Source organism: Phyllobates terribilis, unplaced genomic scaffold, assembly GCF_046119375.1.
Source record: "Phyllobates terribilis strain yellow unplaced genomic scaffold, ASM4611937v1 Scaffold_9__5_contigs__length_417890890, whole genome shotgun sequence".
Lineage (NCBI taxonomy): Eukaryota > Metazoa > Chordata > Amphibia > Anura > Dendrobatidae > Phyllobates > Phyllobates terribilis.
The window spans coordinates 278,542,212-278,558,769 of NW_027362769.1; the positions used below are offsets into that span (position 1 = coordinate 278,542,212).

General features: G+C 41.2%; 1 protein-coding gene across 3 annotated transcripts in view; it reads left to right on the top strand.

Moving 5' to 3' along the window:
- The window catches only part of SLC29A4 (solute carrier family 29 member 4), a 524,342-nt gene that overhangs the window by 89,690 nt on the left and 418,094 nt on the right, over positions 1-16,558 (top strand). For all 3 annotated transcript variants that reach the window (XM_073647822.1, XM_073647824.1, XM_073647823.1), the window contains one exon: positions 199-376. In XM_073647822.1, coding sequence (XP_073503923.1) covers positions 199-376 — 178 coding nt within the window. The remainder of the gene's footprint in view (positions 1-198; positions 377-16,558) is intronic.

A 16,558-nucleotide genomic window follows, 5' to 3' on the forward strand; every position in this document is an offset into this window, starting at 1 on the left:
TATTTGTTTTGAAACTTGTACTATCATAAAAGTGGATAATTTTTTTTACAGTTTACATCATTCTGAAAACATATGGGGGAAGGAATATGCAACAGGGTTGTTGTCATGAGCCAGAAAGATTCAATGTGGAATTCAGCGTCATTGTAAATCATATCATACATTTAATATGCATTTTCTTTGTCGTTATGTGTTTTACAGGTTGCACAGAATATGAAACCAGCTAAGGGTGATTGTTATAAAGAGCTTAGTCCAACCATGACTCATGAGGGAAATGTGGTTATGAGCTTTAGTTTTGATAGCTGCCAGCTTGAAGAAGAAGAACTGCAAGGAAGAGGAAGCCAACAAGCACAAGGGATCCTTACACTCATGGAACCAGGTGGCCGTAGTTCCATTTATTTATTATTCTGTGCAGTTTATACATAAGAGAACTAGAATAGGTATGAGTTGTTTTTTTTTTGTTGTCGTGAGGTCCTGAAATGATAGAATCTTGCTTTGAAACAGAAATTAGTGCAGATTACCTGATGTGCGTGTGTAAACAATGAAGAGGCCCCTTAATGACCAATAGCATGTCATGAGCAGATGTCAGTTCCCGCATCATGACAACCTATACACGTCATGTAATTGAACTGCCACTGTGTGAGAACACACAGTGACAGTTCCATGCCGACAGCGGTCACTGACCGCTGAGCGGTACCGCTAGAGATGCAGGGACCCATTTCAGCGGTCCCCACTCTCTGATTGTTGTGATCGGTCAGTCAATCTAACTAATCGATCACAGGATATGATCGGCGGGAAGTGCTGATACATCAGCACTTCCCAGCACGATCACCACTGGAAGCTTGGCTCAGCTGACATCCGAGCTCCAGCGGTAACAGCTAGGGCCGGTGCCCGCACCTCCCCTGTCTGATTAACCCTCTAGATGTCATGATCAATAGCGATCGTGGCATTTAGAATGTTGTGAGCAGACTCCCTCTCTCACCCTTATCGGCACCCCCACAACAAAATCTCAGGGAGCCGATAGTTGTAATGGCACTTGTGGGTCAAATAATGACCTACTGGTGTGCCAGGTATGGTGACCTGTGAGACCCAGCCATGGGCAGGGTCTCGCTGGCGTTCTGCCTGTGTAATCTCACAGGTCTCATTCATTGCAATGCTGGTGCATTGCAATGCACGAGACCAGTGATCAGACTAATAAAAGTTAAAGTCCCCTAGAGGTACTAAATAATACAGTAAAACAGGGATAACTGGGACTTGCAAAGAAAAAAAATGTACCTAAGCACTAAAAGTTACTAACTACTTGCCTGTTGTGCCCGGCGCCATTCTTTGCTGGCACAGAGTGGTCACAGACTTCCGCTGACCTCACGTCAACAGAGCGGCAGTTTTTTCGTCATTTTGACAAGGTGGGACTACTGGTGTCATGCTGATTGACCGTTTGCTCCCCGCCGCCTAATTGGGTGAAGCCTGCTGTCAATCAGCATGATGCCAGTAGTCCCGCCCTGTCAACAGGAAGAGAAACTGCTACTCTCTTGACAGGGAGGATCTGAATTTACGGCAGGAACGGCCAATGGCCGGCAACGGGTACAACAGGCTGGTAGTTGCCACTGTTAGCAACTACCTGCTTGTTAGTGCTTAAGAACATTATTTTTCTTAAAGTCCCGGATATCTCCTTTAATATCTCACTTGCGGGACTTCCAGGGGCAAAGATATTCTGAAAGTTGGAGCGCTCTTCATTTTTGGGACCCTAGCCACATCCCATGACCAGCCCCTATATGAGCTCAACAAAGAGAGGTATGTGGGCGTGTTTTTTGTTCAATTAAAGCAGATTTTGAGTTTTTCTCATTGTCAGTCCTGGAAGACACAGTTCGCTGTAGTACTGTACCGTTTCCCTAAAAGGAGTGCTTCCCTCCATAAAAGATCTATGACATTCCTGTGACAAACGTTTAGTAATTTTCTTTTGTTATCCCTTTTTATTTAATGTCATTATATATAGTGTATTGTTTTGTTCCCATTTTGTAACATATTTGCATATTTTTATAAACACTGCCTGCTTTTCGGATTAAATATAGAAAATTTAATAACTTAGTTCCTCTTGCTCTATAAACCACACCCCTGAAGCCATACGCTATCTGTAATGGGTGTCCAAATGTCATGTATAAACGACTGGTGGTGCAACTAGTTCCTTTTGTTATTGAGGAGTTTGGCAGTGACCATACCGGGTTATATATTCCATGCTTGGAATCGGATGTGTGTATGCTATACGTTCATGGTAGTTCTCTAATTACCAACCTAGTAGTGAATACAGCCACGGCCTTGTCTATTACTCGTCAGTCAATTGTGTAATTCTCCTGATGATTGGAGGCGGCAGAGTTTTGTTCCTTGACAAATTGGTGGCAGCGGTGGGATCTATGTGATCTCCCTGTTGTGTTCTCTTGACAAGAATATTGAAAAAAATATAAAAACAACACAAAATAAAGAACAAAAAATATTACATCAATAAATACACATTTATGTAACAACAAAAATAAACAAAAAAAAGTACACATATTGGTATCGCCGCTTCCGGAAGGACCCAATTTATAAAACTGTCAGACTTGTTAACCCCTACAGTGAACACCGTAAAATAAAATGAGTAAAAAAAGTGGCAAAAAAATATGTTTTTTCATCATACAGCTGGAAAAAAAGGGGAATAAAACGTGATCCAAAAAACAAATATAAATATTAATGGTATCACTGAAAATGTCATTCTGTACCGCAAACAAACAAGCCGCCATACAGCTCCATCAGTGGTTAAGAAAAAACTATAGCTCTCAGAATACAGCGATGCAAAAATAATATTAAAGCCTTAAAACAGAAAAAAATTATATAAATGTGGTATCGCTGTAATTGTAATTGCTGTTTTTTTTCATTCTGCCTCCCAAAAATCAGAATATAAGCGATCAAAAAATATTATGTGCCCAAATATAGTAGGTATAAAAACTCATACTCTTCCCGCAAAAAACAAGCATGACTCTGTCAGCAGAAATATAGAAAAATTATGCCTTTTAAAATCTGGCGATGCATAAACTTGTTTTTGTAAAAATAAAGGGCTTTTTTTTTTTAGCTTCTAGTCAACCCACAAAAAACAAGTCCCCACTCAGGTCTGTCATCTGATAACAGAAATATAGGGGGTGTGCAGATTACTGTTAGCACAAAGGCTCTGGAAAAGTGACGTGGCTCCCACCAAAAGAAATACATCTCCTAAATCCAAATTCCCCCTCCTCCTGAGCCCCACAGTGTGCCTAAACTACAGTTAGGGTATGTGCACACGGTCAGGAGCCACTGCGGGTTTGACGCTGCATGTTATGCGGCGTCAAACCCGCAGCGGCCAGCTGTTACAGCATAGTGGATGGGATTGTAGAAATCCCATGTCCACTATGCGTTCCTGTGCACCTGCGGATCACCCACTGACACGGACATGCGGCGCGTCTTTACAGACTGCAGCATGTCAATTTCTCTTGTGGAGTCGCTAGTCTCCGCAAGAGAAATTAGATCACTGTAATGTATTGAATGCGGTGAATCCGCATTGTTCAATGAGCACATGCGGATTCACCTGCGTACAGCGCTGTGGACGCAGCATAAAGTATGCTGCATTCAAAACACTACCTGTAAGGATCATGTGCACATACCCTTAGTGTCCACATGTTTGGCATTACAGTAGTGAGGAGAGCCCATTTAATTTACAGGTTGCATGTCTCCCGAAGCACAAACTGGGCACAATGTCCGGGTACTACAATGCATGGGCCCTGCAATATACGGGCACTACAATGGCATATTTGCATTTTTACTCTGCAATGTTCATGTCACAGGAATACAGACAGAGTGGGGTCAGACGATTGCAGCGTCTGGTGACACATACACCTGCGGTAGTTAGAATAGCTTCGCCATCCTATTAACAGTTCTGTCTCTCTTTGCTCTGGTGCTGCAAGGTTTAAATTGCTTAGTTGGACTCCTGGAGTTCTCTGCCTTGGTGTCACGGGTGTGTCAGGTGTAACTGACAATCGCTCTGGATCTGGCTGTAGAAGGTCACTGCGCTTGACATTGCAGACGCCTTCTTAATCCTTCTTCCTTTGGGACCCAGCGGCAACCTCCCTCCTGCTGCTAATTGACACACCCTTGTCCGAGTGTTAAAAACACTCAGTTTGCTTCAGGGAATCGGCGGTGATATTTTTATGTACCTTTGGGCAGGCTTGGAGCTTTAGCAATCGGTTAGCTTCTTCTCTGGTGCCCTTGGAGGATAGTTGGTGTTATCTCTCTGGTGTCTGCTCAAGCTAAGTTTTTCCCCTTTGTTTGTCTACCTTGTTGTCTTTAGTTTGTAGTGGGGCCTGACCAGTGCTCACCCCTCCCCCTCCATATCTAGGACCAAGCTACAGGGATATAAAGGGATTAGGTTTCCAGCTCGGCAATAGGTGTGGAACCTACATAGAGACGGTAGGATAGGCAGGGTGATATTAGATCTGCCTAGGGGTCTCCACTCCCCCTTTCCCTAGTGTTTGAGCTACCTCCCCCTCCTACCTTCGTGTTGCACTTAATCTTTCCCACACCTTGTGTGACATTATCACCGGCCGTGCATATATATACTGTATATATATAAAAAAACTGACATGTGCTTTTATTTGTGGGTGTGTTTTTTTTTTTGGGGTGTGTGTTTTTTTTTTCCTTTCTCCCTGAGTTAATGGATCCTGTTGCAGAGCTGGCAGAGCAGCTGTGCAGGCTGTCTCTGGAGGTGACTGACCTCCGCTATGAGGTTCAGCAACAGCGGCTGGAGGACCCTAATGTCGGGGTCTCTGTGAGTAGGCCGGTCCAGCTTGAACCGAAGGTTGCCCTCTCGGACAGGTTTTCAGGAGGTAGGGACAGTTTTTTAGTGTTCAAAGAAACTTTCAAACTGTATTATAAGCTTCGTCCTTACTCCTCTGGAAACAAGGAGCAGCGAGAGGGGATTGTGATCTCATTGCTGCAAGGAGATCCTTAATCCTGGGCTTTCTCTTTGCTGCAGGGTTCAGTTTGTCTCCAGTCTGTGGAGGGGTTTTTCAGGGCTCTAGCCCTCATCTATGATGACCTTGGCCGAATCTCCTTGGCTGAGTCCAGGCTGCGTCGCCTTCAACAGGGGGATCGGTCAGTAGAGATGAATAACTCCGAATTCCACAGATGGGCAACTGATACAAAATGGAATGACCCGGCTCTTAGAAGCGAATTTTGTCAGGGCCTTACTGAAAGGTTGAATGATGCTTTGGCAATGTATGAAACCAAAGAGTCCTTGGAGGCTGCCATGTCTTTGGCTATACGTGTTGATAGATGCCTTCTGGATAGCTGGGTGAGACCACCTTCTCCGGAGCCCTCATTTTTGGGAAATGCCCCTTTGCCGGGGTAGCGGTCTGGGGGTGAACCAGTACTGGGGGAGGTAAAAGAACCCATGCAGTTAGGGGGTGCCTCTGCATCGTACGTTTCCTCTGAGATCCACAAAAAAAGGGCGTGTGTTTTTTGTGTGGAAAAAAGGGACATTTTATTGGGGCCTGTCCTTCAATTCCTAAGAAAAAGGAAACTCAATTAACCCCTGGCAGTCTGGAGCTGGATAGCTGGATAATCAAGTGGTGCGTTTATCGTCAACCTGCAATTCTCGGTTTGTCCTAACAGCAGAGGTGGTGCTAGAGAGCAAGACCAGAAAATTTCTGTGTTTGTTGACAGTGGAGCTGGAGTCAGCATGGTTGATGCTGAGTTTGTGAGAACTCATGGTTTTGCTTGCTGTACTTTAGCTAAGCACATTCCCATCTTTGCCATCAACTGAGCGCCACATGCACAGAAAGCTGTGAGTCAGATTGTACATAATGTTAGACTGAGGGTGGGGTCGGTTCATTGTGAGATAATTCCTTCTATGTCCTGGATGGTCTTCCCACTCCAACTGTACTGGGTCTACCCTGGTTGGTGAAACATAATCTGTGGGTGGATTGTCAATCTAGAGAGATCATTGAGTGGGGAGATTACTGCCATGAGAACTGTTTATCATTTCCCTTTCTACAGTCTCTACAGAGTCTTTATCTGCATTTTTGTCTGGTTTTGAAGACGTTTTTTCTGAGCGGGGGTGTCAGGATTTGCCTCCTCATTGTGCATATGACTGTCCTATTAACCTGACCCCTGGAGCTAAACTAACAAAGTCCAGACTGTATGTTAAAAATACTTATTTACGTATATTTTTATAGAGGACTTCTTATCAGATGCGATTGATTAAAGAATATATGTCACAATATTCTTATAAAAAAAGTATTGATTTATTTTTGGATTGTCCATTAAAAAGAATAATTGCAGTAGTTACATAAAATAGGTGAAATAGTTACAAAGTGATTGTCCATTTGTTCATAGATTCAGCCATCGTTTCCTGGGATCCTGGATGATAGGTTGCGTCTGGCTGTGTCCAGCATGTGTGTCAGGGCCTACATGTCATCTGCTTCCTTCACACGTAGATCCTTTGTCTGGTATAGTGTGTAGTGGCAAGAGCCCCACCCTGTCTCTAACATGGGGTTATATATCCCCCTCATAGCATCTGTTCATCATATATGGCACTGAGTTAAAAATACCAAAAATAGCACTTTGTGATGACAGCTAAAAACCCTAGCACAATATCTGATGCAGTCTTATGCAATGTATGATACAGAATTCAGAATAAAATGAATATCTGTAATTAATATTTAACAATTCCCCTTTTTGAGGGTGACAGACATCAACTGGAATCCTCAAAGTAGATAGGTTCATCATTAGGATAACACGATCATCATTTCTTATTCTTCTTCCTTGGCAATATAATTTAATGTCCATAATAATAATAATATTAATAGTAATAATAATATCAATATCGGATTATTGTTCTACTCATTCAATAGCATTCAATAGCATAATGATGTGAATTCATGTTATGGTAAGCCGTGACTAATAGTCATATAAAATGTATAATTATACTTCCCCAAATCTAGATTGAAGTAATCGTGGGTCCAATCGTCATCATCTGATGTCATCAGATCTTCGTCTCGTCTTCTTCTTGGTTATTTTATAACACGGTCTTTAATTGAAAACACCTTTGGAATAAATTATAGTGTGTAGATATTGTACAGTTCATAATTGTATTATTCATTATTGTTCAGTCCATAAACTGTACTCTTTATTAGAAAGATCATGTGTGTCATTAGATGTTGAAAAGAAAACAAAGTTCATAGATGAGATGTAGCTTTGATATCTGTGCAGTGTCATCTGGACTTACGTTGGATTGTCTTTAGATAATTCTGGAATCTTCCGTGTCATCCACACTTGTCTCGTGTCCCTTTTGGAACAGATGTGACGTCTTTGATCGGCATAGCAAGGGTTAACTTGACACTTCCCTGCTTAATATAGCACCATAACTAGTACTTAATCCTTAATGTACAAGTCACATACTGTATGTCAGGCTGGCAGCTTCCTGACAGTTAAATGTTCAACAGCTTTCAGGTGATAAGAGACCACTGGAACATGATGAAAACTTGAACACAACACAGTACATTTAGGATCATCGTCCTCTGCAGTCGTGAAATGTATTGAATTGACACAGTGTATTATAAAACTCAGCATTCACAACATTTTTACCTTCTGAGACTTCCGGATAACGGTTGTTTCAGCTTGTAACTTTTGAGAATCTCTTTGATTTAGAAATATAGAGAAAATCTGGGCAGTGAGAAAGATAAAAACTGGGAGAAGAAAGGAGCGCTATCTGAGCGCAGTAAATAACATCACATATAGAATTTTGAAAAGGTAACTGGAGAGGCTCACCTTTGTGGATTGTGCAGATCCAGGCACAACTCTAGTAGAGATTTAATAAAATGTTTTACAGGGTCTCCACCAATAGTCTGCCGCTCATCCGAAAGCCGTGGTTGCACACCTTGTCCTGGCCCGACAGGTTGCCTCCACGTGGGTTTTTAACAAGAGATTACAGGAGGTGCTCCCTTTGATAATGATAGAGACTCCACTAAGTTTAGTGGAAACGTTCCAATAGGCTTGCAGGTGACTGCTCAAAAGCGCATAGGTTCAAGATATAAAAATTTATTTTGAATTAAAAACCACTTAAGGGATGAGTGGTTGACATATAATAGCATATAAAGGCACAACGCGTTTCTGCTCTCAAGGAGCCTTCATCAGGTGCATGTTGAGCTGTACAATATACAAGCTTTAAATACCCTATTTGTATAGTAAGGGGTGGGGCTCTCTCCCCCTGTATTGAGCTGAACTTCATTATATCAAACAGCCTACACCTTCCCACCCGCACACAGGCTGCAAGAACACTCCATCCCAACCACATTAAGAAAAAAGCCTGCCAGTAAAATGACCCGCATACACATGAAATACACAATTAATAGAAAGGATTCTATACAAAAATAAAACCAAGAGAATAACCAAGGAGAAAATGAGATTCTCACAACCCAATATGATGTATTGGATTAATAAAATAGATCTCTAAAGGAACCATTTTTGATTTTTAGTTTTACATTTGCATTCCCCATTTACTTCATATTCATTCATAAATAGATTCATGTTTTGTATAGTTGGCCCTTAGATATATAGAAAAATATATGTATGTATCTAATATATAAAGCTGAATGTGTGTATGTATGTGTGTATGTCCGGGATTGGCATCTGCACTGTCGCAGCTACAGCCACAAAATTTTGCACACTCACACATCTGGGCCCCGAGAGCGTCATAGGCTATGTTTTGAGGTGAAATTTTAACCCCGCGCATTCCAATTCACCAAACAATTTTGCCCCTATCTACATAAAGGGGAAAAAGTGAAAGGAAAAGTGTTGGAGGCAAATTGACAGCTGCCACATGTGAACAAGGGAGAATTAAAGAATGAGAGTGATGGCGCCAAAGAGTATATACCATACAGTTGCTAAGGTGGGGCCCCGACATGGGATACTCATACTCACCACACACGGGGATATGAACACACACACAAAATGCCCCACACACTACCACCTGCTTAAACACATATACACATATACCACCCTCAGCACACACACAACGCATCTCACAAAGATTTATCAGGCTGCCAATAGCAACCAATCACAGCTCAGCTTCTATTTTGCTACAGTTAATTAATCTGAGCTGTGATTGGTTAATGTAGGCAACAAAGGACATTCTCAGTATAACAAAGCACAAGGACTTCCTCCTCACAACCTCTTTCTAAAACCTGGAGCACCTATTCTGCTATTGAGAAATTTGCATCCACCAAAGCTGTGTAATGGAACAAGACTCTTGATTAAGAACCTGTTTCCACATGTAATTGAGGCAACCATTTTGACAGGATGTGCCACAGGAGAAGATGTTTTCATTCCAACAATTCCTCTCATTCCACCTGATTTGCCTTTTGATTTTAAACGCCTCCAGTTTCCTGTTCGCCTGGCATTTGCTGTGTCCATCAACAAGGCTCAGGGACAGTCCTTGAAAGTAGTTGGAATCAATTTACAATCTCCATGCTTTTCTCATGGTCAACTTTATGTGGCCTGTTCAAGAGTTGGAACAGCCAAAAATCTGTGTTTGCACCTGAAGGAAGAACTAAGAATGTCGTTTATCAAAAGGCTCTCGAATAAGGAGTAGAAGATTACTTCACATTACTTGGCCAATTTAGTTACATCTGTGTGGAATATCTCTGGTGTTGAAATATATCTTGTGAAATGCTTCTATTAGCTTAGTTTTTGCCTTTTAATAATTATATTTCTATCTATTTGTTTTGTGTTTTTTGTGTGGAGAATACATTTTTGTTAACACATTCTATTTTGCTAACAACAGTTATTAACCTGGGCGAAGCCGGGTAGTACAGCTAGTTATAAATAAAGGGCCGATAATAATAAAAAAATTAAAAACATTTCTTTTTTTCTCTTTTTCTTTCTTTTCCTTCCTTTGCAATAGAATAAATGTATTAAAATGGCACGAACCCCTCAAGTCCAAAAGCCTTTCCTCCAATGTGAATTCAAACCATGGGCTGTATTTGTATATATTTTATATATTCCATCTGTGAATAAAGAACATTATGCCTTTGGGCGTGGAGATGGGGTGAATATTCATGCCCTTTAATAGCGGGCACACGCGATCGCCCGGCAGCAGCAGGAGCCGCGCTGCAGCTACACTGTGTGCCGCTATTAAGGAGCATGAATATTCAGTGCTCCCCATGCCTATGGGCGTGGGGAGCGCTGAATATTCATTTTCTTTAGCAGCGGAGACAGTGTAGGCTGTAGCAGGCGGCTGCTGCCTCCTGTGCCCCGCTCCTCCGCTGCAACTGCTGCCCCCACACAGTATATATGTATATACCCCCCCAGCAACATTTGGACTATAAGACTCGCCCCCCATTTTCCTCCAAAATTTTGGAGGAAAAAAGTGCATCTTATAGTATAGTCCGAAAAATACGGTATATATATATATATATATATATATATATATATATATATATATATATACAGTACAGACCAAAAGTTTGGACACACCTTCTCATTTAAAGATTTTTCTGTATTTTCATGACTATGAAAACTGTACATTCACACTGAAGGCATCAAAACTATGAATTAACACATGTGGAATTGTATACTTAACAAAAAAGTGTGAAACAACTGAAAATATGTCTTAAATTCTAGGTTCTTCAAAGTAGCCACCTTTTGCTTTGATGACTGCTTTGTACACTCTTGGCATTCTCTTGATGAGCTTCAGGAGGTAGTCACCGGAAACGGTTTTCACTTCATAGGTGTGCCCTGTCAGGTTTAATAAGTGGGATTTCTTGCCTTATAAATGGGGTTGGGACCATCAGTTGTGTTGTGCAGAAGTCAGGTGGATACACAGCTGATAGTCCTACTGAATAGACTGTTAGAATTTGTATTATGGCAAGAAAAAAGCAGCTAAGTAAAGAAAAACGAGTGGCCATCATTACTTTAAGAAATGAAGGTCAGTCAGTCCGAAAAATTGGGAAACTTTGAAAGTGTCCCCAAGTGCAGTTGCAAAAACCATCAAGCGCTACAAAGAAACTGGCTCACATGAGGACCGCCCCAGGAAAGGAAGACCAAGAGTCTTCTGAGGATAAGTTTATCCGAGTCACCAGCCTCAGAAATCGCAGGTTAACAGCAGCTCAGATTAGAGACCGGGTCAATGCCACACTGAGTTCTAGCAGCAGACACATCTCTTCAACAACTGTTAAGAGGAGACTTTGTGCAGCAGGCCTTCATGGTAAAATAGCTGCTAGGAAACCACTGCTAAGGACAGGCAACAAGCAGAAGAGACTTGTTTGGGCTAAAGAACACAAGGAATGGACATTAGACCAGTGGAAATCTGTGCTTTGGTCTGATGAGTCCAAATTTGAGATCTTTGGTTCCAACCACCGTGTCTATGTGGTGACTCTGTTGGGGATTTATTCAAAATTGAAGGCATACTGAACCAGCATGGCTACCACAGCATCTTGCAGCGGCATGCTATTCCATCCGGTTTGCGTTTAGTTGGACCATCATTTATTTTTCAAAAGGACAATGACCTCAAATACACCTCCAGGCTGTGTAAGGGCTATTTGACCAAGAAAGAGAGTGATAGGGTGCTACGCCAGATGACCTGGCCTCCACAGTCACCAGACCTGAACCATATCGAGATGGTTTGGGGTGAGCTGGACTGCAGAGTGAAGGCAAAAGGGCCAACAAGTGCTAAGCATCTCTGGGAACTCCTTCAAGATTGTTGGAAGACCATTTCCAGTGACTACCTCTTGAAGCTCATCAAGAGAATGCCAAGAGTGTACAAAGCAGTCATCAAAGCAAAAGGTGGCTAATTTGAAGAACCTAGAATATAAGACATATTTTCAGTTGTTTCACACTTTTTTGTTAAGTATATAATTCCACATGTGTTAATTCATAGTTTTGATGCATTCAGTGTGAATGTACAATTTTCATAGTCATGAAAATACAGAAAAATCTTTAAATGAGAAGGTGTGTCCAAACCTTTGGTCTGTACTGTATATAACAACTAAAAAAAAAAATTTGTAGAAAAAAAAAGAAAAAATGTAAAAAAATAAAAATTTAAATAAGGGACTCATATCATTTAGAAACTATGATTTAGAAATATGAAAAGTCTTAAGATAGAATTCATAATTGCGATGTCTTGATTGAAGTTTTCATTCCCTAATCTAATACCAAATCTGGAAATTTTCTAACCTATAATATCACAGTGTACCATAGCAATCAGTAATATTCACTAATTATTATCAAAATATTAAAATAAATGATGTTTGAAATAATAAAACAATAATAGATAATAATTCATTATTAATCAGGTTCTTTATGTGATAAAATATTTTTATGTCATAGGTGTAATTACCTTTTCAAACCCATAGGTGTCAGTGTATTTTGATGTAACAAGTGTTTATATCCTTATTACTCAAACTTTTTTAATTGGATATATTTAATAAACCAATAATACCAAAGAATGTATACTCATGAACCAAAATGAATAAATATATGAATGAAAGAATGAATGCAAGAATGACTTGTGTTTACTCAGAAAATTGAAACATTTTCCTTTTTATATTGGAACCATATCATTATATTTAATGAAGCAATATTCTTGTATTAGACATTACTTTATTAAATATTAATGTGTTTTCTCAATTGAGATATTTAACTGAAATAAAATGAAAATTCAAATTAATAAATGGAAAGTAAGAATAGGGTAAGAATAAAAATTCAAAAATAAAAAATAAGAATAAGGCCTTTATATGTTAAATACAAATTCAGAAAGATTATGTTCTCAGTAACAAATCTGGATGATTTCATATTTGTCATAACCTTGTATTACTAAAACAATTAAATTATGCAACTTTGCATGTAATACCCTTCTTAGTTATATCATTATACCTTATTAATATTTTTCCTTTATTAAAAATGTGTGAAAAATAAGTATCGATCAAATGTGATTATGTAATCAAGATTAAAAACACATTTTCCCCCTTAATGCCAAAAATATTATTTTATAAAAGAATTAATGTATCAGAACTAGTGATGAGCGAGTATCGTAATATTCGTAATCGCTATACTCGTAACGAGTACTTTGTAATAATCGCTTATTTGTTCCGAATAGCGAGTACAATGTAAGTCAATGGGGCCCTGAGGAAAAGGCTGAAATGGATGGGAAAGTGATGAAACAGAATGGGAAGAGCCTGGAGAATATGCCTGCATGCATTTCAGACTCACATATGGTTTCTGGGAATAAGTTTGTCGCAGTATTACGCCACTTTTACAGACACAAGAACAACTACCAAACCTAACCTTAATTGCATTTAACTGGCCAAAAAGTTTAAGAAACAGTTTTTCCTGCAAAATCACTTGTTTATAAGGCTAAATAAACCAGAGAAACCAAAAAATATCCCTTTTTGTATTTGTTCACATATACTGTTGTGGCTTTTTTTCGCCTTTTACATTTGGGAGAGCCCTGACTTATACATTTTGCAGGTCCCTCTGTCATACATCATTTTTAGTTCGCTATTCCCCAGCACTTTACAAGCACAGCTAGAATGTACTAGTAGGTATGTTGATCTTTGACCTGAGGTGGCTCTGTAACATGCGTTTTGGAGGGACAGCTGTTACTTAGACATTTGGGCGGTCCCTCCATCATTGACACTCAGATAGTGGAATACATATTCCATAGCAGTTTACAATGTGCCCATTGTAGCGTTGGACTTGATCCCCTCCTCCTCCTCCACCACCATGTGATACTGCCGCCCTAAATTCAAATGTTTAGAGGGCCTGCAGTATGCAGGAAAGCTGAGTATTGTGAGAGCCCTCGTGTGGCCCTGTAGCATACATTTTGAAGTGCCCTCCTCTAGAAATTTTGGAGGTGCCTCTTGTGTACATTTGAGAGTGCCCTCATTTATTCATATTGTAGGGCCCCCACTATTATTTAACTAATTTAATGGCAGAGACCTCAGAGAAAATGGCCAAGAGAAATGGAGTACTAGAAGGTAGCGGTGAGTGCGGCCTATGATCCTCAGGTATGGCTGAACTCTGTGAACCGGAAAAATAAAGCTGCACTAGTCAACTGGATGACAAGCTCAAATATATCACTTGTGCAAGTCAGTGTACAAAGAATATACGGTGCCCCCCCCTCCAGGATGGGTTTGAGAAGCTTCTCCAAATGGCTTAGAGATTTTGAATTTGATTGTCAATATTCCCCAGATTAGATAGCAAGAGAAGACTTCGTGATACTGTACTGCTTGGTCTAGTGCAGAATGTGCATCATATTTCCAAAAATTACTCCTGGGGCTTGGGGCTGTGTCATAGGTGCAGGAAGATTCCTTGACAAGGGCCTCCCTTGACAAACATTATCTATGATGGAGTACTGTATTAGTTGTGGCCCTCAATTCAAGTTTTCAGAGGGCCATCAGTCGGTCATCAACAGTCAGTGTAAATTTCTATTGAATATGTATCCCCTATCTCAGTCATAATGTGTGACAAGGGCCTCCAATGACAAATATTAGTTTGGTAGGACTACTGTACATTCCAGATTTGTCCACTGCACAATGTGCATAGGGTTTGTGAAAATTAGCCCTATGGGCTGAGTCATGGTTGACGCAGGAAGCCCTCATCCCAAGGGCCTCCAATCACAAATAGTAGTTAGGCTGGAGTAGGAATACTGTCCTGGTTTGTCCATTGCACAATGTTCATAGGATTTGTAAAAATTAGTCCTATGGGCAGTGTCATGGTTGACTCACTATTTTGGCTGTGGCTGTGACCGCTAGCTTGGCTTGTTAAATCAACGTTAGAAAATCTGTCAACAAAACCCAATATGCCAAAAAAAGCCTGTTGTTAAGGGATGTGGACGGGGTGTTGTCAGTGGTGCGCGAGAAGGCACTCAGTCTTTGTCAGGTCAGAAGAAGCTTGATTCATCCACTATGTTCCTGGAAAAAGTTCCCTTTCTGGAACGTGTGTGGAAGCCAAAAGAGCGAGAGCAGATTCTGTCTTGGATAGCAGACAAGGCCTCTACGCATTTGTCAAGCAGCAACAAATCTTCCACGACCACACAGTCTATTGTGGATACATAGAAGGCTGGCCCTTCCAATCCTGAAGCTGGTTCTCGTTCCTCCCGCCATTATCAGTCACAAGAGACATATGACCCCAAGCTTCGCCACTCCGAGGATCTGTTTGGTACGTATCCTTTGGTTGGCTCTGGCCTATCACCGTGCAGCATTGAAGAGGGATGAGAGGAGGTGGCGTGCGTTGATGCTCAAGTATTTGAGGACCTACGGCCAGAAGAAAGCCACTTGGAGGAACATCATTTACTTTCTCCAGAGATGGAGGCTGATGATGATGAGACACAGTTGCCAACAGGTCAGCCTACAATGTCAACTGGAAGGAGGATGAGATAAAAGGCGAGGTGGTCGATGATGAGTCCACTGATCCGACCTGGACCATTGGCACGCATAGCCATGACAGCAACACAGAGGAAGATGGATATGTAGCATCAACACAGGCCTTGTGGTTGTGGTTTGCCTAGAGTGAGAACTGAGTCAACTGTTCCCAAGAGCACCGCCGCTGTTTGCCAAGTCAGGGCTAGGGGGTGTTCAGCTGCTGTGTGAAATTTTTTTTCTGAAAGTCCTTCAGAGAAAAACATTGTTGTCTGTGGCATCTGCCATACCAAGTTGAGCAAAGGCAAGCTGAGCACCACCAGTATGAGAAACCACATGGCAGCCAAGCAGCCCAGTAGGTGGGTGGAACACCAGGGTACCAAATCTACGTCTGCGGGTCAAACCAATAATAATAATAATATTCTTTATTTATATAGCGCCAACCTATTCCACAGTGATTTACAATTCAAAGGTTCATATTCAAAAGTCATAAGTAACATAGCTAAAGATAATACAATAATTAAAGCAAAAATAATAACGACCCTGCTCGTAAGAGGTCCGGCCATCTTAAGGGGACGAGGAATAGATAAAGGCTGCATGAGCTCATAACCAGCCAGTATCTGTAGTCCTTTTGGGTTCGGTGGAGACTTATGCCATGTCACCTGGGCTCTGTCTTTCAGAATCAGCTGTTCAAGAAGCAGGCGCTCATACCTCCTCCCACAAGCTGCGTTTGCTCACACACAACAAACATCAACCACATCCACTTCCTTGTGCCAGCAAAGCGTCCAGTTGTCTGTGCCTGAGAGCTTGGAAAGAATGTGCCTGAGAGCTTGGAAAGCCACGCACCCACAGGCACAAATACTAAATTCGCACAATGCCAAATTGCTAGCTGTGGAGATGTTGCCGTTTAGGCTTATGGGAACACAGTCTTCCGTGATCTCTTGGCTGTGGCTGCTCCATGATACAGTGTTCCCAGCCGCCACTATTTTGTCCGGTGTGCCATCCCTGCGTTACACACCCACATGTTAAACAATCTGAACCGTGCTCTCACCAACGACGTAACCCGGAAGGTCTACCTAGCAACAGACACCTGGACAAATTGTTGTGTACAAGAACGATACATTTCTGTCATGGCACACTGG